Source organism: Glycine max, chromosome 10 (assembly GCF_000004515.6).
Source record: "Glycine max cultivar Williams 82 chromosome 10, Glycine_max_v4.0, whole genome shotgun sequence".
NCBI lineage: Eukaryota > Viridiplantae > Streptophyta > Magnoliopsida > Fabales > Fabaceae > Glycine > Glycine max.
In genome coordinates this window covers 6,239,457-6,266,028 of record NC_038246.2, presented here as the reverse complement: position 1 = coordinate 6,266,028, position 26,572 = coordinate 6,239,457, and the positions used below count along the sequence as shown (strand labels likewise).

Sequence of the window (26,572 nt, the reverse complement as noted above, 5' to 3'; positions counted from 1 at the left end):
ACCCTTTAGGATAATGAGAGAGCAAAAATGGGTTATAAAGGTCTTAATTTGGGGGATTTTGGAAAATAGGTAGCTAAGACAATGGTACAGCATATATTAAGACACCTCTCACAAACAAGAAGCCCAATTCTAAAAAAAAAAAAAAAAAAAATTCATGAGTGTAATATAGGGCAGAAACAAAAGAGCAAGAGAGGTGTCAAAAGAAAAGTGCTATGGGGAAATAAAAGGGTTAAGAAGAAGGCATCAGAAGTATTAGAAATTTTTGCTCTCTTAATCCTAATTTGAATTTTCAAGAAAAACCATGATTTTTTGTGAGCCAAGCCCCGATACAAGCCAATAAAGTCCTTAGTGATCCACCTGAAGGTAATTAAAGATAACTGTACTTAAGATGAAATGCAAAACTTTGGAGTCTTATTTGCAGGTTGTTAGTAAAATTACAAACACTGAACCAGACACTTGTGAGCAGAGAGAAATACCAGCCTTGTGAGGAAAGTAAGGCGAGCCAATTTGATCAAGATTTCAGAGGACTGACTAATTCCATTCTTGTGTTGTATGCTTCCATTTTGAGATGTTGACAGATGCGGAAAGGACCACTGGAAAAAGGAGGAACTAAGGCCATTGATAGCGTTGAGACACTCAGAACTTGTTTGGAATTTATTTTTATTCTTGGTTTATTTGGGGACAAGCAAAGTTTAATTTGGGGGATTTTGATAACTGCTAAATAATTATGAATTAATAGGAGTTAAATAGTCAAATTTTGGCTTAAAATTAATTATTTAGCAGTTATTTATAATTAAAAGCTGAAAAATTAATTAAATTGAATTTCTGGTTGTAGATACGAAAAATGAGGGTACATTAAGCAAAAATGGCAACAGAAAGGAAGAAAAAGAAGGAATTCAGAAGCAGGCCCAGCCCAACAGTGACGCTAAGCGCGCATCAGGCGCTAAGCGAGCAACTAACTGCAGGCGCTAAGCGTGGCGTTAAGCACGAAGGAGCAGAACCCGTTACGCGCGCTAAGCCCAGCTAGGCGCCCAGCGCGCGATCCAACAGAAGCACAGGCTAAGCCTGCATGGCGCGCCCAGCGCGATCTGAACGCGCTAAGCGCGAGGTGTGGCGTTGAGCGCGACTACGAAGGCCCACAAGCCCACTTCAGCAACTATAAATAGAGAGCCAGTCCCAAGGAAACCTCACTTCATCTTAGAGCATTATTCCCAGCACTCTAAGCCTGAGCTCTCTTCTCTCTCTATATTCTTTGTTTACTATCCCCATTCTTTCTTTCATCCCCAATTGTAAGCCCTTAATGACCATGAGTGGCTAATCCCCTAGCTAGGGCCTGGCAGGCCTAAAAAGCCAACGATGTACGATGAGCTTCAAGAGTTATCAATGCAAAAAGGAATTCATTCCAGGTTTTTCTGTTCTAATTCTTTTCTTGTTATCTTGCATTCATTCTTGGATTTCTTTTGGGTTTTATTCGCTCGGGAGAGGGTAATCCCCAATAAATATTTAAGATTCAATGCATGCATCAGTTTTAGGGGTTATACGCTTGGGAAAGGGTAACGCCTAACAGAACATCTTAAGAAAAGAATCCTTGGGTTACCATTGCTAGGCATAGAATGGTAATCCACTGCCCATGCATTTAAGCAACATCTAGAACTTAACCTTAATGCATTTTAATTATTGAATCTTCGCAAATGCATTTGGGAGATAGGTAGTTAAAATAGACTTGCCAACGTGAGGCATCAGGGACAAGTAGTTAACAGATGTGGGTAGAACTAACACCAGTGCATTGGTAATGAATATCATATTTATATGCATCGTAGGCCAATTGGGTTTGTCTGGTCTTGGCATCTTTATCAATTGTTTTTCCTTTTAAAACTATTTGTTTTAGTAATAGCACTCTATTCCTACATTTATTCTTGCTCTTATTATTTTACTCTTACTTACAAATTGAGAAGTATCTAATAAGTGCAATAAAATCCCTGCGGAATGATACTCGGACTTCCGAGGTTTACTACTTAAGAGCGATTGATACACTTGCCAAAGTCTCAACAGTTACCTAGGGAACTTGCTGGTTGCTCTCTCCTTTAGTTTACCTTGTGGGATAAGGTGATCTCTTTAATTTGTTGCTTTATTATGTTGACATGAAGTTATGGATATTTGTTATTTTTCTGAAAGAAAACAATGTCAAGCATTTGTATTTTACTCATTTTTGCAGTTCACCATTTCCATACTTCTATCCAATTTATCTTCTTATTCTATTAATCTGGAGAGAGAAGGGATGAAGCTTGTTGTGCAGAGAAGTATAGAGATATATGGGGTGAGTACCCTAAGCTTGTTCCATGGAGAATATTGCCTTGTGTGTGAAAAAAGGGCTTCATCTTGCCCATGGTATGAAGCACATTGATGTAAATGGGTTCTTGTGTATTGTGGATTGTGAATGGCATGGTCAAAGCTTCTAGGCTTATCAAAACATTGTCAAGTTCCCTGATTAGATTAATATTTGATGTTGGAGTGGAATGTTAAGTTTGATATGCTCTTGAAACTATTTGGCATTTTCCTATTGGAATCAATTTAGGATACATGATTTTGAAAGGAAAAATAGTTGCACTTTAAGCCCAATAATGTTCTTGCTTTTTCATTTGCATCCTAGAGGTCAGTTGTGTTGAGCAGGCCTGAATTATATAGGTTTCAAGAGGCTAATATTTTCCTTAAATTTAGATTTAGATATTCCTTTGGATTTTGCTAAACATAGTGGATTGACTACTTCCACATCACCAGTAATGATGTATCATCACAATAACTAACCATCACAACATTCATTAGAAAGTTGAAAAAAATGTTTAATTCATGAGGAGAATCAAAATTGTTAACTAGCAGGAAAGACATGAATTAAACTGTGGTCTGTTACTCAATTCCTGTTAAAGCAATTTGCTTAGATGAACCTAAACGATTGTTCTTGGGAGAAAGGCATGTACTAGTGACATTGTTGCACCATCCTCCTCCCTGGTAGAAATAAAATAGATTACAAAAAACAAATGAAAAAACCTTCTAGAATTTGTCCAAAAAGGTGAGATAAAACAATGAACCAAATTTGATATTTAAGAACCACTCCACAGAGAATCACATGAACTGCATAATGTTTTCAATTTCCCATTACCATTACCTATGAAAATTCTAAGCATGAGATTAAGTGCACAACTAAGTGATTGACGAATAAGAAGCTTCTGCTATCAGCAATAGCAGTGCACACACCAGATTCAAGCATTATCTTATTCTTGTACTATTCATTCTGCATAAAACCAACATTTTGAATTTTTTATGGTTACAATGACAGTGCAAAAGTGTCTGATAACGAGGATGATGCTGAGAGGAAGAAATATTTTCCAATCCCAGTAGAGAAAGTCAGAATGACAAGTCAAATAATAGAAGTGAGAACAAAAGTAGAAAATCTGTTTACGGCGAGAATCATTACACATTTACAGTGTATATATCTAACTAGCATTTTATTTATTGCATGAGATAAACTTTTTATACATGAAATCGTTTAATTATATAAATTAAAATTAGTTTATTATATTTTTAGTAAATTAAATTAATATAAAAATAACATTAAATTTAATTTAAATTTAAAAATTATAATATAAATTATAAAAATGATGTCCTCAATATAATACGATTTGTTAAAGGAGTTAGAAATTAGAATGCATCTTTTTCTATTTCGATAAAAAAAAAAAAAAAAACGAACAAAAGAATGAGGGAAAACACCTCTATTGGATGACTAGAAATTTTTAGAATGTTGTGCCTACAAAAATATCCAATAAGGTAACAACTTTATAGCCTCGATAATAGCACAGATCTGTCATAGACAACAAGTGAAACTCACAGGTTTAGGCTAACGTTGTTTTTAAAATGTTAGTTTTTAGATTTTTATAATTTTTTTCTCATTATAATACTTATTAAATTTGTATTATATCCTTTTTAAATAAAGTAAATTTTATTATATTTTAATTATTACACAAATGAACATAATAAAAGCATGACGTTTATTTAAGTGTGTTGTTTTTATTTAAAAATTGATTGGAAATATTTTAAGATATTATATAAGATAGTCGAATATATAATATGAAAAAATATAAAAATGAAACTAAAAAAAATAATTAAAATAATTGATCTATAAATAAAAATTACACGAGTTTAAAATTAACTAAAAAATTAAATTATAAATACTCAAAATATATTTTATCAATTAAATTAAAGATAAAAATTTCATTTAAACATCCATTTTTATCATCTTATATTTATCAGTTACTCCAATAATAAATTATTTTATCAAATATTTATAATTTAAAAATCAATTTAATAACTTTTAACTATGAACTACAAGTTTTCATTTATAAGCTAATTTTTAAATTTTCAGTTAGTTTTCCAGTTAATTTTATAAAAAAAATAGCTTCAATATTTCAAAAGCAAAAATAATTAGTATTCTCCATTTAATTAAAATAACATAATATCTATTATGATATTTTCTATTACTTAATAATGTAGAAATTAATCTAATAATTAAACAAAATTAATCTACAAAATTCCAACATTTGCAACTTTATCTTCAAAAGCTGTCAATTGACAACTTTGTCCGACAAAGTTGTAACTTAAATTGTGATAGATGATTTACAATATGTTTGGTCCAGCATCAAATCATATAAAACACATATCTTTCTCAAAACACTTTTAAAAAATGAACCCGGTTTTATTTGTCTCAAAGTGTGTCCAAAGACACTATCTTTATTTGCAAAAGGTTGTGTTAGGAGATTCTGTAGCTTTCTTGTTCAAAGTTGCATTGTTTGTGATATGGTCAAAGTATTTAATTTCTTCACATTCGTGAAGCGGGTTAAAAGTTTGTTGTGTATAATGTTTTCTTTAGTTGTCAATATTTATGTATGTAAATACATGTAGAAGAAGAGGATGCCACATTACCCAACCAAACATGGAAACACTTGGCAAAATGGTGCATGTGACCATAACCATTAATTTAAGTGTTATAGGTCTCCATAGTGGGGGGAAACATCCCCTTCACCAGCCTTTCTACTTGGTCCACCTTCCTTGTTTGGCAGAATTGTAAAAAAAACAGGTTATTGAAAGTGATACAACTAGCCTTCGACCCACGTTGCATTTGTTGAGTTGTCAATGTCTTGAATATTTCCATTCACTACTATGTGCGTGTTTGAATATGCGTTATGCATTTGTAAAATTGATTCTAAATCAACTTGATTCTATAAAATTGATTTTAAAGAAATGTGATTTTTATTTGAATAATTGTATCTGAAAATTGATTTTCACATTCAATATTATTTGGAAATTTGTTCTCAAAATCAATTTTAAATGTGTAAATTACTAAAATGGACATTAATTATTTGGAAAAGTATTTTGTATCAAACATATTTTAAATAGTTAAAAATAAAACATAATTGGGGATATTTTGTATTAGATACATAAAAATTAAACACTAAATATATATATATATATATATATATATATATATATATTAATAATTTAAAAATAAATAATTAAATTTATATCATATTTTTTGCATAATAAAATTAATAATTTAAAATTTTTCATAATATATTAATTTACAAAATAAATAATACATATTTGATAAAGTTTACAAAACTAAATTAGCATAACAATTAAATATAAAATAGCAATATAAAAAGATACAAAATAATTCAAAAGCAAAAGGGTATTTAGTGCATGGATAGATTGGTGAGAAAGGGTATAAATACTAGAATCAAAATATATTACCATTGTTGACTATTCAAAAGCAAAAGAAAAAAAGGATAAAATTGGAAATAATAAAAAATATTCACAAAAATTGATTTTGTTGGATCCATAAGCTACTTTGAACCGTTTCAACATGGACGCACGTCTCCTGAACATAAGCAATTATCATGCAAAATCCAAACATCTTGGTCAACGTCAATATTTATGTTTGACCAATATTAATGTACGTCCAATGAAAACTAACCTGGTTCCAAACATAAACTATTTTGTCTGACTTGTATATATTAGTTGGGCTAAAATCTCCTTGGCTTTTTCATTTTTTCTTGATATGCATTCAATAGTTTATATATATATATATATATATATCAGAAAAGTTTTTCATTCTCCTACCTTGAGAATGAAAATAAAGTGTGTGGGTGATTTTGAAATAAAATTGATTTTATAAATTTAATTTTGATTAAAATTGATTTTGAAAAAAAGTGGTTTATGTTTAAATTTTTTTATACATATGTTTAAATTTTTTTATTATAGAAGCTGATAGTAAAATGTAATAATTTTTTATCTAATCTAAAATTTATTTAAAAAAATTTGATTCAAAATCAATTTTAACTCCAAACTTAATTTTTCAACATAGAATTAAATAGGTGAATATTTACGTTAAATTATTTTAGCTGATATTTTATCATAATTTTGAATGATTCAACATAAATTTAAACATTAAATATATTAAAGTAAATGTAATTGTTCATCAAAATCAAATAACGATTCCAACATCAAAATAAATATCACTTTTTGAAGTATTTGTGAACTTTTTTTCCTTTCTAAATTATCTTAGAGTTATCCAACGTCGTTTGTGAACTAAAAAATCGATGAATATTTAGTGATGGGTTATGAATCAAATGAAATGTATTAAAATAGAATAACTTGTGATACTATGATTGGACGGAGTTGAGAAATTTGTTATGCCATTTCTAAGAGTTAAGCAAATAATAAATTATAATTAAATCTCTATTCCACAACTTTGTAATACCAAAAGCATCTAGTTCATTTAATTAAATAAATTTTGTATATTTTATTTTATTTTATGTTTTTTGTCCAGGATAAAAGGCAATAGATTTTTTTCAATCCAATAAATCAGATATTAATTTCAGTCAACATATGTGATTATCTTTTTGTCCAAAGAAATATTGGACACAACTTATAATTCTCTAGCTCAACCACTAAATTTTGGCACTGGATCATTTCATTTTATATAATGAGTTAATTACTGTAAACAATGACAGTGATTGCTCCATTCATTGTTTCTTGATTAATTTTCTTTTTATTAGTACACGGCACATAACTTATACAACCACTAAATTTAAACATGTTTACTATTTAAGTCACTCCTCATAAATTTGGAGAGTTCCTCTAGAACCAACACTTTTTATTTAATTAATTTGCACTAAAAATGTATTTTTTCCAGACCTCGTATTAATTAATGTGATTATGAACTCCGGTGAACTGCTATGGTTATATTTCCCTGGCACAGCCTCGTCCATTATTGCAATAACAGACCAGTGGTTTGTCGTCTAACTGCTAACGGTGGTGACATGACGAGATGAGATATGTATTTATCTTTTTTTTTTCTTTACTTAAGTTGAAACTTTAATAAAAATTATTTACCTTTATATAATTTTATTTAATTAAGATTTAATAACTTACGTGAAAAAATTAAGTTCGCATGATTTATTGTCATAATATATCATTTTTAACATTATATAAAATTAAATAATAAAAGAAATATATATAACTAAAATTAAGATATATTTTATAAAATATCGCAGTTCAAACCTCGTATTTAAAACATATCATGCCTAATTTGTAAATTTTAAACTCATCAAAATTAGCTTTAGTGGGACGAAACAAGCTATAAAAATTCTCACTCTCTTAATATTGTGAGTTTTTTTTTTTTTTTACTCAGAGGAAAAGCTTATAGCCCATCTTATAAGGAGGAGGAAAGAATTGCTAAGTAAATGGGAAAAGGACGGAATATATTACGAGTAATTAAACTCACATTCATAATATGTTTCACAACTTAACAAACTAAACTAAATTGAAGAAAAAAAAATTTAATCTTGATTATTTTGCGAGGAATTATGTTAATTTTAAGTCAAGTAATTCATATGAATGCGTGAGATGACCATTAGTTTTAATGAATATTGAATAACATGTTGGAGTAACAAATATGAATAAAACCCCTAAAGTTGACCTAATAGTGAAAGATTGAAGTAGATACATAAAGTTTTAAGTTTAATTCTCATTCTCATTTTTATAACGTGTGTGTATATATATATATATATATATATATATAAAGAAAAATATCACATTGAATAGGAAAAACCAAATTAAGGTGATAATAAATTATATATCCAACATATTCATAAATAAAATTTATTACAACACAAATAATAATAATAATAATAATACATATAATTAATTATTTAAATATTTTCTACTGCTAATTCAAACACATTAAATGTAAACAACATTTATATTTTGATTTTCTTTCTTTGAAAATTGTCTTCTGAGAATCCAACATGTATCTATGGATTGTGACAACAGCAAATTCGGTGACCTCATATTTCCTTCTTTGAATAGACTGATGAAAAATTGACTTGGGTTCAGATATGGTTGTTGGATTATTAATGGAAGAGAAACATAGAGCAGACAGTTATAAATGCTTTTGACATGGTTTTACCCTTCTCAGGATTCATGAAAATGGTCTGATTTAGTTTACTTATGTTTCTGTTGTCAAAGTAAACTCATTTCTGGTGTCAACAGGAATTAGGACTTAGCAATAGTTTTTTATTGTTATTTATTGATAAATGTTAGATGTTAATTTTGTTAGTGAGAGAAATTTGAACTCATGACCTCTCTGGCTTCTTTTAACTACTTAGTCAACCTTATAATTCCGCACTTAACAATATTAAATGCAAAGAAAAGAAAATCAGAAACAACTTCTAACAAGAAACCTTCAATACTAATTTAACCTCCTTTTCTCAGTTTCCTTGTGATGCATACCAAGGTTGGTGGTTGGAACCTGTAATCCCTTTCCTTTAGCCATAGATAAACCAATTAAAATATTTGCCTTCCTTGTTCATATTAAGGAATAGTGTCATGCACTTTGCTGTAATTTTGTAGCATGTTTGATTTCACATCATAGATGTGATTTTTCTCATTTACTAAAAAGCAAGCTAATAGTATTATAGTTTTCACATTCCAAACATAATTTCTTATTTTTTAATGAGTGGTCCAAACACACTATTTTGTACTATAATTTTGACAGAGAGCAAGTAAGACAAAAAGGAGATTCAACATGAAATTCTGTAATCTACCCCATTTATTGAAGATGTTTATTATTTCTTCAAACAAATTCAAGTAAAGAAAGGCAAAAGAAGGAAGTGATCAGTAAAATTTAAAAAAAAATAGAACTACAAAATCTTATAAACCATGTGTCCAATCAAAGATGTTTGCCCGGGGAAGATCGATGCCTGTAGAATGCTGTATTCATTTTCTGTATGCTTCATTTCCAAGAGAATAAGTTCTGTAATTTCCTTATGTATCTTTGTTGAGTATTCACAAAAAAAAAAAAAAAAAAAAACTGTTTCGAGCCACCGACTCTGAATATGCAGAACCATGAAGAATGACCACCCATTAATTTATATTAACACAAGCTTTAATTTAATGTCACAGATTATTATACTGTGAACACTATTACAATATGTAGATATCTGAATGAAGTGTTGTCAAGTCCTCTAGGAGTTGGGATCGAAAATGCCAACATATCCAAAGGCCATGATGAAGAAAGCAATTGATTGAATGTATAGGAATATGTAGTAGCGGTTTTTCCCGAACATAATATCATAGCAGCCACAGAAGAAGAGGTAGAATCCAACAAGAAGTTCCAACATATGATGAATCCTAATGATATTCATCACAAAGACAACAAATATAGATAGGCAAGCACAGTTAGAGGTATCATCTAAAAAGTGAAATTAGTGAAGGCTATTGTTATCTGATTAATGAAACCTAGAATAGCAACACTTTATTATACCTTATCCTGAACCGACTTTTGGGTGGTTTACCCTTTTGAGTGACAATCCATTCATTCGCTCGACTACCCTCTAGCAGACCAATAATTGTTGCCTTTGTTCGATGCAGAGACATGGTATTCTCAAAGAGAATCCAGAAGACCAGCAAGTGGAGTGACCTGAAAAAATAGTTAAACACCTTGAGTCTACAAGGCTACAATTGTAGTAAAACATGTTCATTGTCTTTAAAAGTTTTTAATTTTCTTAGACCAGTTGAGAATGTCTCATGCAACCAGTTTGTGCTTGCTCATTCCTAGCTAGGAATTCCTCGTTACTTTTTACATGGTTTAAAGCCATTCATATGTGCTATGACTAATGAATCACACTTGAAAGTGTTTATTATGAGCTTCGTGAATCATCTAAGAAAGGAGTTTGATTTTTATGCAATGTCAGCATAGAATTTGTTACATTGTCAATCAGAAATCATGGTATAACTTTCGAGATAGTTTATTATAGAATTAACAAATTTATCATACATATTAAATTGTAATTTAATGATAGTGTAAAAACGATTTAAACTGTCAGTGCATGAACTATTTTCTTCTAGGTTAATCCTACTTTTGTTTATGAGATTTGATAGTATAGGCAAACAGATTATAGAGCAAAGGAGAGATATAAGGTTGGTCCAATGGTTCGGGAAGGGTGAAGGAAGAAAGAAGAGAGGAGAGGTGGAGGGTTGGAATCTTCCCCATTGTCATTTCTCACAAAATTAACAAACTAACTTGCTCGATAAAAATAAAAAAAATAAAAAGATTATAGAGCAAAGGAGGGAAAATTGAGAAAAATGAAGACCTTGGAGTTCCAACAGCATTTAGGAGTGTGATGATGGAAGGGATGTAAACAGCACCCCACTTGGGGACAACCACCTCAGGCACCACAACTGTAGCGGGTAACACAATGCAATAGAACATAAAAGTGTTGATGTGGGCCACGACCTTCCGGACAAAGAAGAAGCTGTAAATAACATATATCTTCTTATACAAGGACACTTTCTGCAATGGACACATAAGAATTTTGGTCATAAATAGCCAGTCAATACTTTCTGTCCTACCAATTCAAGGGAGCAGCAAGCAACCTTACCCTGTTTCTCATAATCTCCATGAACATTTTCATGAAAAGATTGGCTGGTCCACAAGACCACCTGTGCTGTTGGAAACGGTAGGCATTCAAAGTACTTGGTAATTCGTTTTTAACCTATAGTCCAATTAATAAACTCATGTAATTATTCATCCCATGTCAACAAAAAAAAGTTTAATCGTCATGCACTGTCGTATGTAACAAAAAAATTACACAATCAATTAATCAAAAACCATTATCAATATGACTTTTAAGAAAATCAGTCATTGTAAAAAATAAACAAACTTATCTTATCCTAAGTCCTAACATACACACTCATTAAATTTTGGTCATATATTGAATTAAGTAAATGGAACCTTCAAATTGGGCAGGTACAAGAATTTCCATCCTCTGAGACTGGCTCGCACAGCCAGGTCCATATCTTCCACTGTGGTCCTATGATTCCACCCTCCAGACTCATACAGCGCCGAAATTCTCCATACACCAGCAGTTCCTGTGTCATTTATATGAGTACAAAAATTGGTTGTAAATTCATCATGCCACAACCACAATAAAACATTTCCACTATTGCACTTAAAATCAATTATTCTATCAGGGTCTAACTTAATTGGTTGAGCAGAGTAGTGAGTTAGTTATTGTAAATCCTTGTCACTATTTTTCATTGCTACTAATTAAAAAAAATTCAATTATTCTTTTTAAAAAAGGAAAACGGATGAAATTGTTTTCATAGATGATTGATTACCGTTGAAGCCAAAGAAGGCATAAGTGCAAGACCCCACTTCTTGTTCCACAGTGAAATGGTAATCCAGTGACATCTCTTGCATCCTGGTCATCAAACATTCATTGGCATTCACTGAAAAAAGAAGAAAATGCATTGTTAATTCAACAACATTGCTACAATGAAATTAGAAATTAAAAAAAATTCATCTTGTAATTAGGAATGATTTGCGATATCAATTCAGCTGTCTTTTAGTAATAGATATAGACAGTGTGACTGGGAAGTTAGGATCCTCCATTAAAATTGCACATGCAGCTGCCGGATGCAATAGTAGTAGAAGATTTTCTTTTAATAAATGTGTATTATCTAAGATTAATAACGAAATAAAAATGTGTGCAGAAATAGTATAGTACTAGAGAAAAGAAAAAAAAAATCCAATGATCCAAATAAAAATAATTACAATAAAGGAAGATAAGAGATGAAAAATAAACATCTTATGAACAATCATGACTTCAACAACCACAATTATATCAACAACGGTGTTGTGCCCTTGTAAGTAAAACAGAGGTACCCCATGAAATACGCATGCAGATTAATTTCAAGTATTGCTCTCTTTTGCGGTCACAACAATCCACAATAATTATGTTTCGGACTTTAAGAATAGTCGAACCAAAATTGCAACTTCTTGATTGAAAAAAAATAAAATAAAAATTTCAAATGGTATGAGCCGAAAATTTCTGGTAAAGTGGTAATGCACATGCTCGAGTCTATTCTTGGATTAGTACTATGTCCTTCTCTTTTAATTGGTATGCTTAAAAGTTACTCAGATAGCACAATGCACACAGCATCCTTCAATATTATCATATGTTCCTTTGTTATATAGTAATCATGTTGTTGGAATACGAATTCCTTGTGCTTTTTAAATGTGTATGTAACAAAGTGTAATGAAAATGCGTGATTGCTATGCAATTTTTGTTTTGTACATAATCATTCCTTTAATCTAATTATAGCATAGTAATCTTGTAAAATAATAAAGAATAGTACTGCCCAAATAATTAGAATTAATGAAAAGGCTTACAGAACATAATAATTGACTACGCAGATAGCTAGATGAATTATAGTCATTTAAAATTGTAATTTTCCTTTTGTTTCCATTTCTATTTTATGCAAGCAACTTTACATAATTATTTAGATAAGTATATGATTAGATAGGTATACATACCACAATCATATTTTCTTTATCAGAGAGTTTCATCCATACGTCACACACACACACACACATATATATATATATACCACTCAAACAAAGATAACCATATTTAGTCTTTAGTTAGATATTCGTATAGCTGGTAAAAATATTTTGTATGTACTAATGACAATGTGACATCAATAACACTTCATCTTCCTAAAAATCATGCTTCTTCCACATAATACTTTTTGGTTCAGAGTCCGAACATGAAAAACTAGTCGACCTAAATACGTACAAATCTAGCACATACTTTTGTAGGTAGCTACTATAATAACCTTATTATTAGGTGGAAGATATAAATGACTTTAATTATATCACTAACATAAAATTATCTGATCTTTCAAAAAAAACAATAGACCAAACACTGTAGTATCTTTCTTTTTTATGATGATATTAATATGAAATTATTTTTACCGAAAATAATAATAATAATAAATTTTTGTTATAAATATAAATAAGATAAGTATTCTTTTTTTATGAGTTATTTTATATCTAAAGAACAACTTTAATTCAAATTTCGAATCAGTTAATTAAAAAATATAAGATTATTATCCCTTATATCAATTATTGTTAGTTAAGCCCCATATTATCTATTTACTCCAAAGAAAATTTATGAAGGTATTGCGTATCAAATTCCCTTTATTCATTGAGTTGCTGGGCCTATAAACTCGCACACTAATTTAGTTTTACCTGCCACTGTGGTCCAACTATGCATGCTATCTCACTTTTCGGCCACAGAAAACTAACCCCATTCTCGCATTAAATGAACCCTTTTAAGAACTCTTAATCCCCGGAAGCCATTATTGTTGCATCATGTTTAATCATCCATCAGTTCATTTTTATGATGGTGACTTCTCATGACAGACTGTATTCAAAATAAAAATAAAAAGAGATTTGGTATTTATTATTCCACACTCTTTTACTTTTTCCAGAATGAAGATTGAAGACAACTGAAACCAAACAAAGAAAGTATGAACACGGTAAGAGGCTTGTACACGTGGCCTATGTTGATGCCATCTCAAACACAAAGTGGGACCCACCTTAGCCCTAGTAGCAAACAGGAACATTTTCTAAAACAAGACCCACCCACCGACAGTTTTTTTATTTATTGTAGTTTCAGAACCATGACTCCGGATTAAGGATAAAAATGGTTAATCCAAGAAAAAGAAAGCCAAGCCGCCAAAGACCTAGAACCAAAAATCAAGACAATGCTGGACTCTTTTTGTTGATATACAATTAGAAATTACTAAGACTTAGTATAAATTTTTTAATTATAAAGTGAGACTTACGTCATCTGTTGTTGGTCTCAATAAATTATACTTCTAATATAGAAATACCAGCTTCTTAGAGAATAAAGCTGATTTTAACCGTAGTCAGATTTGATTTTATAAAAACATTCATGTTCAGTTATCTCATCAGGTAAAATTGATTTTACTTCAAAAGTTCAATTTGCCTAAATGTGTCAAAAGTAACTTTTATGTTGAGTTGAAAAAATTATATTAAATTTTATAACAAACTTCTTTTCAGGACAAAAAAATTTAAATATAAATCATTTTACCTAAAAAATTAGTTTTATAAATATTTATCTAAACACATACATAGATGAATTTTAATATTTTGATAATTATAAGGTTGATTTTGTGGTTAAAAGAAAAAAAGAGAGATTGTGATTTGAATTCCTATTGATAGTTGAGTGAAGGAGAATATACCAAACTTCCAACGTGCCTGAACAAGAGCAAGTTCAGGGTTGTTGACAAGGAATGGGACAGTTCGCCAGAGGAAATCAGGGTCCGGTTGAAAATCCGCGTCAAAGATGGCAACATAGTCACATTGCTTCACGTAGTTCCGTTTCATGCCTTCTTTCAGAGCCCCTGCTTTGTACCCGTCTCTGTTGTCCCTCACCTCGTACTTTATGTTCACCCCTTTGCTCGCCCATCTACTACATTCCATTTGCACCAGCTCCTGATTCACAATTCCCACAATCAATCCACTCACTCACTAAATATGACTAATGTACATAGTTTATATATAAAGTCCATTTTGTGGAGTTTAACCCAAATTCCAATAACATGCATACCTTGATTGTTGGGTTAGTAGAATCATCAAGAACTTGTATGATGATTCTGTCTGAAGGCCAAGAAAGACCACAAGCTGCACCAATTGATAGTTGATAAACCTACATTCAATCATTTAGAAATATGTAAAAAATGTGTCAAAAATAAGTGATGAGTGTGAGCGAAAATATTAGACTCAATTTCTTTAAGTAACATCTTGAATATTATGAATGAAAAAAATATAATTAAAAATGATTAATTGAATTTTTCGATAAGACAAAAATTGATGATCAACAATATTATGATGATATAACCAAAGTCTTATGTTGAAGTCTTCATGAAAAAAAAAAATATGATTAAAAGGTTGAAGAAAAAAATGACCTCTCTTTCGTTGTACATTGGGACTTGGACCAAGACCATGGGATAACTAGAGTTTCCCAACTCAACATCGTCCTTCATAGGCTCCCACTTGTAACGCTTCTCGGGTCTTCGACCAAACAGCTTCACCAAGCAAATGACAATGCCCATGTACACCCTCTCGACCAGCATCATCAACGACATGGCCAAGCACAGAAACACTGACACCCTCAGCATTGGCACGATCACTGGCTCCTTCACTTGGCTCCAAATCAAACCCATTTGGTAGGAAATGTCATCCCTTGAACCTTGAAATGATTCCATCTGAGAAACAAAACAAACAAAATGGATTTCAGAAAATGAACCAACTTTGGTAAAGAAAGCAGAATGTTCTCTTTTGGGTAGTTGCTATATTTATGTTTTGCTTCAGGGTCACGCAAAAAAGGAAGCTAGAAATAACTAACCTTGCTCCTCTCTGGATCTTAGAAAACACTGAGGAAATTAATGAGAGATCAAAAAATTGACGAGGGAAGAGTAGTGTTAGTTTGCTAATTGCATGCCACTTTTTTTTTCTTCCAAGGGGAGAACACTGATCAAGTTATTATTATGAGAGAGCCAAAGCAAATAAAGGGTTGAAATAAAAAAAAAAAAAAAAAAAAAGAGAGAATGATGAAGAGCAAGAGAGGGAGGGAGGGAGAGAGAGAGAATGTTCTTTGTTGTTTTGTAAGAGAGAGCAATGGCCTCTCTGAGGATGCTGCTCTGTCTTCTCTCTCTGTCTTTTCTCCCTCTCTCTCTGATGGCCTTTTATAATGGGTTTTTGCACCCACAATGGCTCAAGACCTCTATAACTCTTGCTGCTGCCACAAGTGTGAACGTTAGGCTTATATAAAAATGAGAAGAGCTTCTCTTACATGTGCATTAATATTTTGATGTTAGGATGTTAATATATCACAGAACTCTTAATCACCATTTAATAAATTTCGTTAGTACATTTATTAAATTTAATTACATACACCATTTTAACTAACATGACTATTAAATACATCTTATGCAGTAAAATAAAATTAAGTCTTATAAATATAATACATGCTTTAATTTTTCTTAGAAGCATACCGTATAAAATATGTATTAATTTTAACAAAGTAATATCAGAGTATTATTTCTTAAAGAAGAAAAAACATCAGAGTATTTAAAAATAATACATAAACTCAGCCCGGTGGTGAGCATATGGTATTTTAAAATTAAGATAATTATCTTTGTTATAAAATATACAATTATCATTTTATAGGCTCATTTTGAAGAAAATGATATTATTTCATCATTTTTAGACAAACATTCTATTTCTTTTTTTTTATATAGTTTTTATTATGGAGATATTATATTTTTCTGTTTTAGGAAAAAATATTTGAGTATAATTTATTTTTCTTTTTATAATTCATTATTACTATTTTAAATGTTATAAATGATTGCATTTTTAACCAAATGGCATTATTAGTCTTCTCTTTATATTGTTTTCAGAATTATATGTTAATTATTAACCTTTGTCAATGAAATAAGTTTATGAACATTGTACAAGAAATTGACAATTTGAATTTGAAATACAATAACAAATATTCTCCTTTTCTATTATTATTTTTTTCATTTTTTTCTCCTCTCACCTTTGTTTTTATATTTCTTTCTTTTACATTCATTTTATACATATTTTTTCTTTCCCTTTTTCCTATTATACATATAGCTTACCATATCTATTATATTTCTTCTTTCTTCTTCTTTTTCTTTTATTTTAATATCTCTCTTCTCTATCCAATTTTACATAATTTTTAAGGGCGTGAAAAAAAATACTAATATTATATACCTTTTCTAATAATTTTAATATATACGTTTATTATTAATATTAGGGTGGCAACATTTAACGCTCTAGTTAGTCTTGCATAAAAATCATGTTTGTTTAAGCCAGTACTTCTTAATTTTTATTTAAATGAGCCATCTTTAAAGCTTTGACTTGATTTGCAATTTAATTTAAATTATTTATAATTTTTTATTTATTAAATATATTTTTGAAATGTTTTTAATTTATTATTTTAGATTAAGTAGCATTTTAATTTTTAAACATGAGATGAAAGTAAGTAAAAAAAAAGAATGAAGGAAGATTTGAGCATAAAAGTTATATATAATAATTTTTATAAAATTAAAATTTCCCAAATATATCTCTTTTCATCATGTCTACACGCACAAGATATTTAAAAGTCTTTAATGTCTACTTTATAAAAATTGAATCTATTTTATTCATATAGGCGAGGTCAAAATCAAATTAGACCTTTTTTACTATAAAAAAAAATCAATTGTTGAACTTGTTAAATTTGAATAGTTCACAAATAATTTAACTAATTATACTATTAACTATTAAGTAAAACTTATATAAGTTCATTGAACAATATATAGATTCCACTTTCTTTTCAACAAAATTTATTTATTATTTAATAAAAAAATATGTTGAAAAAGTATCTTACTATGCTATAAATTGTGTTGACAACATTCTTGCCGTTCATTTATTAATCAAAGCTAGCACATAATACCGTTTATTTAATAATGAAGTTCTTTCTTTTAGTCGCTTCAACTAATATAGGGTAACGAGTGGAATTTGTTTTTTGTTTTTGTTAATAATCTTGATCTGGGTTTATAATTATGAATGAACTTCAGTACTTGAGTTAAATTGTAAATTTATGGTTGTTTTTTTGTTATTAACTTTGAATAAAAACATATTTGAGTAATGTGTTTAATTGAAATTATTTAACTAATAGATGATCAAATTGTCATCTCTGTCATTTTTAGATTCAAATTCTAATTGATGGAAAAATAATCACGATATATCTATAAATTCTTTTATCCACCAATGTTAATAATTGGTGGGAGAAATTTAAATCTATGACTTCTTTTTTTTTTTTTCCTTTTGTGTTTAACCTCCAAGTAAATTAGAAATATAATTTACTAACGTAATATTTCCAACACTATATTACTCATTAGAAAAAGAGCGGGACTTACTTATCAATTATCATTTTGTGGGTCTCATAATCAATAATAAAAATTATATTAAAAAGTGTTATAATTATTTTGTATATCTAAAATTTAAAGGTTCAAGATATCAGAGGTATATATACAAAGAACAAAATATTAAATTAATTAATTCAAAGCAATTTTTTACCGTATAATTCTAATTCTAATTTTGGTATCTGTTGATTTTTCATTAGCCAAATGAGGGTCAAATAGTTTGAGACAAAGGTTCTGTTTGGATAAGTTTCTTTAAAAGCATTTTTAAAAGAAGAAAATAAGAAAAAAAAATGAGATGAACTTTTCTATCAATAAAAATAAACTCTCTATGAGTTAATTTTTAGAAACTCATCAATATAGCTTCTTTAAGATATGAGATGATATTTACAAATCTAAAAAACTCATTTTAACTAATGGAGGAATTCATTTCATTTTTTTCTTCTAGAAGTGTTTTTAGAGAAACTTATACCCAAACCCAAAATGCTTTTCTTCTGGGGTGCAGAGACAAAATGCTTTTATTGTTGATGTATCAGCATCAAATGGAATTGTGGCATAGGAAAATGATACGCAGACACAGGCTGTTCTTGACTAGACTAAAATGCTGTCAATGAAAAATACACCCATTTTAAATTTATCATCCCCAATTTCATGAAGTCCTATAGTATTTAAACTAATTTAAAGCAGAAATAAAAAAGTTAAAATGTTTTTAATTTATAATTAATAATTTAAATTTCTGTCCAAGGGAAGATATATCAACTTGATTTTACATTATTTCATCAATTTTTCTGTTGTCTTGATTTGTATTCCCTTAGCATCTTAGCATGTACGAATTTGATGTTGTTGATCTCAATAAATATATATTATCAGCACATATAATATTAATATTAATGTAATCCATATCTTATTGTAAATTTAGACTCATAAAATCTAACAATTATTTAAGTTTCACTAAACAAAATTGGTAGAGTCAATTTTAAGGTTTGACAATTTTTAATTTTTACCTGTTAATAATTGACATTTTTTAGTATTGTCAAAATACTGTAATTTTTTATAATAAACAAAGTAAAATGGTACTTCAATTATGACACGTGATTAATGGAAATTCTAGCCACATCTATCTTGCACTAGATAATAATTGTTCTTGAAATAGATTCCGAATAGTTATTTAGTCTTCAATTATAATTAATTTTCTATATGCTAGTTTGTTACTCTTGCATAGCCAGTTTGCTACATAAATTATTTTTTTTACAATTATTCAAATTTAATTAAAATGAAACAAAGTACACACACACACAAAAAAATGCTTTAGTTACTTTTCTGGTTCTAATAATGAATTATGAAGTGTTTGAAGCCATTGAGCTGTACATCAGGGTGGGTTTGGTTCCCTCCGACCCACTCACCATCCACATTAGAAATATTCATTTCTAGCTAGGTGCGGGTATTTAATAGTAGTATCTGAATTTATAACCTTTTTTTTGCATTTTTTCCTTCAGTATTTCAATAAAATATTGATTTACATACAATATTTATATTATTCATTTTTAATTTTTAAGAAATATTTAATCTTTAAATGTAAAATAATCTAAAACTACAATTTCCTAAGTCAAAAATTTTGCTTACAAATAAAGATATATATATATATATATATATATATATATATATATATATATATATATATATATATATATATATATATATATATATAAACTACATAAACTTATCCTTATATATCATTTTATACATATTAACTTTATTTTTATGAATTATAGGTATCCTTGTAGAAGATAAATCTTTCTTAAATCAGATAAAATTATGAGTGACAAAATTCTATTTCTAAGTTATTGAACTAAAACAATGTCAAGTTAATTAGTCTCATGCATTCGGTGGTATAGTTAGTATTAACTGTTAAAACAACTAAATTATTAATAGCTATATATAATGCTACTATATATAAAACGCTTTACTTTCTTTTTCATTTTATATAGAAATATTTCAAATGTTCCTTCTCTTCTTTTTCTTTTCTATTGTGTATCCATTTTTCTCCTATATATTATCAAAAAGTTATAATATCATTGTTACCTCAACATGTTTTATCGTGAATTTTTTGGTAGTTTTATTTTCATAATGTTGTAAATGGTATAGAGCAAGTTAATTTCTGGCGGGTGAATATGGAATGTAACTTTTGTAATGAATACACTACAATGAGTAAGAAGATTGGAAGGAATAATCGTTATCGATCAATAGTCACAAATCTTTCTAAATCTCCACCTAAAACTTTATCCCTTAGTCAAATGGTACATAAATGAAATTCTTAATTAGCATGTTAATACTAATTATTAACATAAATTCAAATTTCAAATAGTGACTAATCCCACTTACACATCATTATTATTCATTACAGACTTAGACTTTATACCCTAAATATATTATCTATTAGTTTTATGTCTTTATCGCACAGGCAAATCAAGGATAAAAATTAATTTGTATTTGGTGTTAACATTAATCAGTGATATTATCTTAGCTTAAGAATAGATTATGTCAAGGAGAAGCGAAATTTTATCACTAATCCGCCAAGTGGTTTGAATTAACTTCAAATTTGCTTCATTCAATGGATATAGTGATATATTATGATGTTGTTACATCAATGTTTCGTGTGAATTTTTAAGTTAAAATTGTAGCGAGCATTTATAAGCTATGCAAATGCAATGTATAGTTTATGTGCAATACGCTTGGGGTTTTCAGAGAGGGGATATTCAACATCAAGTTTATAATCCATTTCACAATCATTGGTATGATATATACAAACTATTATAAACTAAAAAATTTGAATGTGTGAATCATCTTGACTTTTACTTTGCTATTATTCACCTCGAATTAATGAATTATCCTTAGCATAATCATTATTCTAGTTTCGTGTTTTTATCTTAATAGCCAATTAGAGAGTCGACATTTGTTTTGGCTACAATACACGAAACACATGCATCCTTATTTTGGTTTAAGTTTCTAATTAAAGTGTGAAAAAAACTGAATAAGGGTTATTCTACAACTGTTAGATTGAAGGTAGTGTCTTTAACTCTCGTTTTCAACGGCGGGTTAAGAATTCTCGCGCCACTTCTCTAACCTACAGTCCATTAATTCTTTTAAATGGAATCATTAATAAAATTAGAGACACATTTAATCATCAGTATATATAATTATTTTCCGATTCAACAATGTATTCTGAGTTTAGAAGGGTAAAGAAAAAAAATACCATCCTCTCTTATGAAAAAATCATACATAGTGCAGTTTTGGCATGACTAGTTGAGTACAATGTATATGAGCACAATTGGTCTTTTTGAAGGACTAATAATAAATTATTGTTTTTATCTGGGAACAAATACAAAATTAATTTATCAAAGATTAAAAAAAATATATCAGGAATTAAAAATAAATTGTTGTTTTATTAAAAAATTAATAAAAAAATATCAAAAAATAAATATAAAATTTATTAAATTAGTAGGAACGGAAAACATATTTTAGAAAGAAAAAAAAAACTATATTCTCGTACACAAAATTTAGTACGTACTATATCACACTCAGTTCATTATTTAAAATTTGCAGCAAAAGTTGGCTTGTGGACACCTACTCATACCTACCGTAAGAAAACATCATAAATTATACTCCATCAATTCTTTTTTATTGTTCGTTGGAATTGGATGCGGAGGAATCGTAAAAAAAATATTAATTATAGGTAAAAAAAACTACTACATTTAATTAAATCATTTTCTACCAAATGCTCCAATTATTATTATTTCTTGTTATTATTATTAATTAAAATATACACCTTTAAAATAAAGTTAGAAAAATAAATAAATTTTATTAATCTTTGAAAAAAAAATATATAATACAATAACTTTTATAATTAAATTGATATATGTGGAATCATTCATGTGACTCCACTCACATGAATGAAAGACATACTTGAATTTATGAACATTTAGTTATAATTTTCTATATAAATATTAATCGTTAATTATTATTTTTTAATAATAAAAGGATTTAAACTTACGATTTATTTTCTTTTATTTTTTCTTTTATAGCTAAGTCAACTTATATTTTCACCTTTTAGTAATAGTATTTTTGGTATTCTATTGATGATTATTTTTTTTTACCTAAATATACCTATCCACTGAACGAACTTGATAGTAAAGTGATAATTTTGAGAACAAATTTATGTAAATACAAACTCACAAAAATCAAAATATTACAACTAATATATTATTTTAAAAATATATCGAATAATAAATTCAATCCTTAATGCATGTTTACTTTAATTAAAGTGTAGAGAAATAATTGCCTTTTATTTTTCTCAAAAAGCTATAAAACGTACAATTGGTTGTTTCAAAATAAATCAAACCAGACACATTCAGTTTCTAATCAATTTGACATATTAACCATTTCTTGATACGATTATAACAATCCCCTAATTAAACCAGAGAACGAAGATCTTTCCTCATTCTCATTTTATTCCAACCAAAAATATATGCACCAAGTTTCTAATCAATATGACATACTAACCATTTTTTCGATCAAGCTCATGACATAGATAAACGGTTAGTTTGTTCGAGCTTATTTTTTAAAATAAATGTTTTTTTAATATGTTTGTTTAAATTATTTTTACTTAAATTATTTTTTGTTAAGAAGCACATTCTATTTTTTCCTTTGAAATTTACTTATATAAGAATTACTTGTTTTAAAATTGTTTTTTAAAGTTTAAACAATCTCAAAATTCAAGAAAACTGACTAATGGCTAGGCAAAACTTTTGATTTAAGAAAAATAATTACACCACCAAATGATTTAACTAGCACAAAATTGTTTAAATTTAAGCAAAGTTTGAGTCTTGAATATAAGTTGGTTAAATATTGAGAATAGATATGTTTTACTCTATTCGAACAAGATTTTCTAGTTGGGAAAAATTGTAATCTATATAAGAAGAAGAAGAAGAAGAAATAACTATTGATGAGTTTGTGATTTTTCTTTTTTTATTTCTTTCATTAATTTTATTTTAGTTGACTTCAATGAATCTACTTGACACCAATCCAGATTGAGTTTAGTACTTGGAAGAAGTAAGAAGTAAGGGTTGAATTTGAAATAGAGCCACTCAAATTGGGTGGGGAACAGAGTGGCAAAGCTCTTGTTTTCATCAAATATATGAATGTGAAGTGCATCTGTCTTTGGTTAGACTAGACATAGCACCTTCCTTCTTTCTTCCACCAATTCCACTGATCTCCTTCACGCAACTTAAGAGACTTCAATACTGAGGTTGTCAACACATCGTCCTCGTCTTTCTTCTCAGAAGTCACCACCACGTCAATATAATGTTTGTAAAGCATAGATATATACTCAAATGTATCAAAATAATTATCAAGTTTGTAATAAAATTTTGTATTAATGTGTTGTTTTATTTTTTTATGTACTGTATTTATAACATATAGTAAATGTTATCTCTATGCTATAAATATTTATATCTATATTTATATTTTTGTATACCAAGTTAAATTAGATAATGATAATTAAATGAACTTAAAAGATAATGAGTCTATTACTACACAGACTAATAAGCTTATTATTGGTTGACCTGTCACACTAAAAATGGTTAAAACCGCAAAACATCTTAAATTTTATAGATATTAACACTAGCTTTGGTATAAAAAGTATAATGTTTTAGTTGTTAAATTAATAATTAATATTATATATTAAATATTAATAGTTTTATAAAAAAATAATATTTTTTTTAATTACAAATCAACCTGTCAATGCTAGTAGGTTTCTCTAAAGAAACACAGCCTGACCAACTTAATTAAAAAGGCTTCTTAAAAAATCTAAATTAGACTTTTTTTTATATAAAAAAAAAAAAAGTAAGTTAAGCCATGTTGGACTTCAAATGAAATGAAATAGACCTTAAACACCAAGGAGTAGCCTAATCTTTTAATTTGCACCCTATTAAAGATATTACATAATTTTAAAAGAGTAATTATCAAAATGCAGAACTTCTTATATTGTTTAATTAGTGATCTTAACTTTGAATATTGAGAAAGCACTTGATTTAAAACCTAGTAAAAAAAAATTGTTACTTTTACACTATATATTTAGCACATGTTTCAAAAATCAAAGTCACCACGAACTGAAAAACAAACACATTGTTAAGGATGTAGATACTCTATTGTCTCTAACAACATTTTCTATAGTAGAGATCAAAATTGTCTATTGTATTCTCTATTTTCCTTGATTGATGTGCAATAACTAATTATGGGTTAAGATGTTGTAGAATGTTGGCTGGATGTTATAAATAATATTTAAGTTGCACTATACTAGTGATTCTATCTTATACATTCCTAAAGAGGTTAGGTAAATAAGACTATAATTGAATTAATTGAGTAGGGTGTGTATTGTAAACCCTTTAGTATCATGTTTAATTTATACGGATAAAAAAGAATAGGTTAAATTATAATAAAAAAATATAAATAAAATTAAAATAATAAGTACTAAAATTATGTTATGACCATGCAAATTATTAATTACTATTTGATAAAAATTACCTTGAAAATAACAAAATTACAGTGTGTGTAACACTTTTGTTAAAATAATTTTGAGATTGTTCTACTGTATTTTATTTATTTTTAAAAATATTATCTAGTGTATTGATAAATTAGTGTAGGACTATTTCAATCTAGTTAGTGGTCTCAAGTTGAATTATTATAATTGTACTAAATACTGAAAGGAAAAATTTTCCCCCATATAATGGTCTAACTCATCTCAAGGAAGATTGCTTGTGGTTCATTAAAAAAATTAAAATGACTATTTCTGGTATTTATTATTTAAGTTTAAATATTTTTTTAATCCTTGTAAAATAAACGAGTTTTAATTTTGGTTCTCATAAATTTTGTTCTTTGGTTTTCATCTTTCAAAAATTTAATATCATTTTTTTTTCTCAGTGGGTGTGTTATATTAACTACTTATATGTTTAAGGGAAAGTAGTGATAATTTCATATTTATAGTGTCTCTCTATATAAGACTTTTTGTTAAAATAATTTTGAGAATGTTCTACTATATTTTATTTTAAAAAAAAACTTAATTATGAATGTGTCATTAATCAATTTTTAAAAATATTATTTACTGTATGAATAAATTAGCGTAAGATTATTTCAACTGATCTCAAGTTTAAGTCATATAACTATGCTAAATGGCCAAAGGGGGAATTTGGGTGCATATAATGGTCTAACTCATCTCAAGAAAGATTGTTTAGTGGTTGATTCCAATAAAAATTAAAAAAAGTTATTTTAAGCATTTATTATTCAAACTTAAATATGTTTTTGATTCTTATAAAATAAATTGATTTTAATTTTGATTCTTTTAAATTTTATTCTTGGGTTTTCATCCTTCAAAAATATAATATTTTTTTTTTTTCTATATTCGTATCTGATATTTGTTGTTTAACGAAAAGTTAGGTGATAATTTCATGCTTATCCATTAGTGTTTGCAGTATCGTGTCAACATATAACACTAATTAATTACTTTTTTTTTAATCTCTCGAATGAATGTTATTTATCTACTTTAAAATGAATGTTAGGCAAACTATAAAAATAGGGGTTTCAGAAGAAAAATGAAAATTAAAGAAAAATGTTTTTCATGCATGGAATTCACTAATTTTACTTGGAAAAATAATCTCAATTTTTAAAGAAAAAAAAAAAGAACCAAAATTAAACTCACACATTTTAAGTAAAAATGCATTAAGGAAAACAGACTCAAACAATAATGCACAAAAACAGTGGACTGAAATGGTGGGTTATGTAGTGAGTTTGGGCAATGAGACTAATTAGAATCGAAGAAAAATAGGGTCTGTCGTCAAATACGTAATTATGCCTTGTTTGGATATTATTGTCCAATGACACGTTGCTCTATTACTTTCATGCATTATTAACTAGTACGGCCATTTTGGCCTTGTTTGTACGAGTATTTTAAATTTTAAAAAGCATATAATTAAAAGAAATATATATAATATTATTAATATTAACATCCATTTGGAGTTAGAGCTTAACCATGTTCTCAATTTCTCATCTCCTTGTTGATGCCACGTGCAAAGGCGTGTCACCTTCTCTTGATTTTTTAACACAG

The 26,572-nt window shown here is 28.3% G+C and overlaps 1 protein-coding gene across 1 annotated transcript; it reads right to left on the bottom strand.

The window, feature by feature from the left end:
- Nucleotides 1-9,145: 9,145 nt before the first annotated feature.
- LOC100814280 (glucomannan 4-beta-mannosyltransferase 9) lies at nucleotides 9,146-16,234 on the bottom strand. Its single transcript, XM_003535237.5, has 10 exons — nucleotides 15,834-16,234; nucleotides 15,394-15,693; nucleotides 15,036-15,134; nucleotides 14,668-14,920; nucleotides 11,734-11,844; nucleotides 11,348-11,484; nucleotides 10,995-11,108; nucleotides 10,707-10,906; nucleotides 9,878-10,033; nucleotides 9,146-9,744 (listed from the first exon to the last, which is right to left on the bottom strand). The coding sequence occupies exons 2-10, from the start codon at nucleotides 15,691-15,693 to the stop codon at nucleotides 9,579-9,581; spliced, it is 1,536 nt and encodes a 511-aa protein (XP_003535285.1). The 5' UTR covers nucleotides 15,834-16,234; the 3' UTR covers nucleotides 9,146-9,578.
- Nucleotides 16,235-26,572: the final 10,338 nt, after the last annotated feature.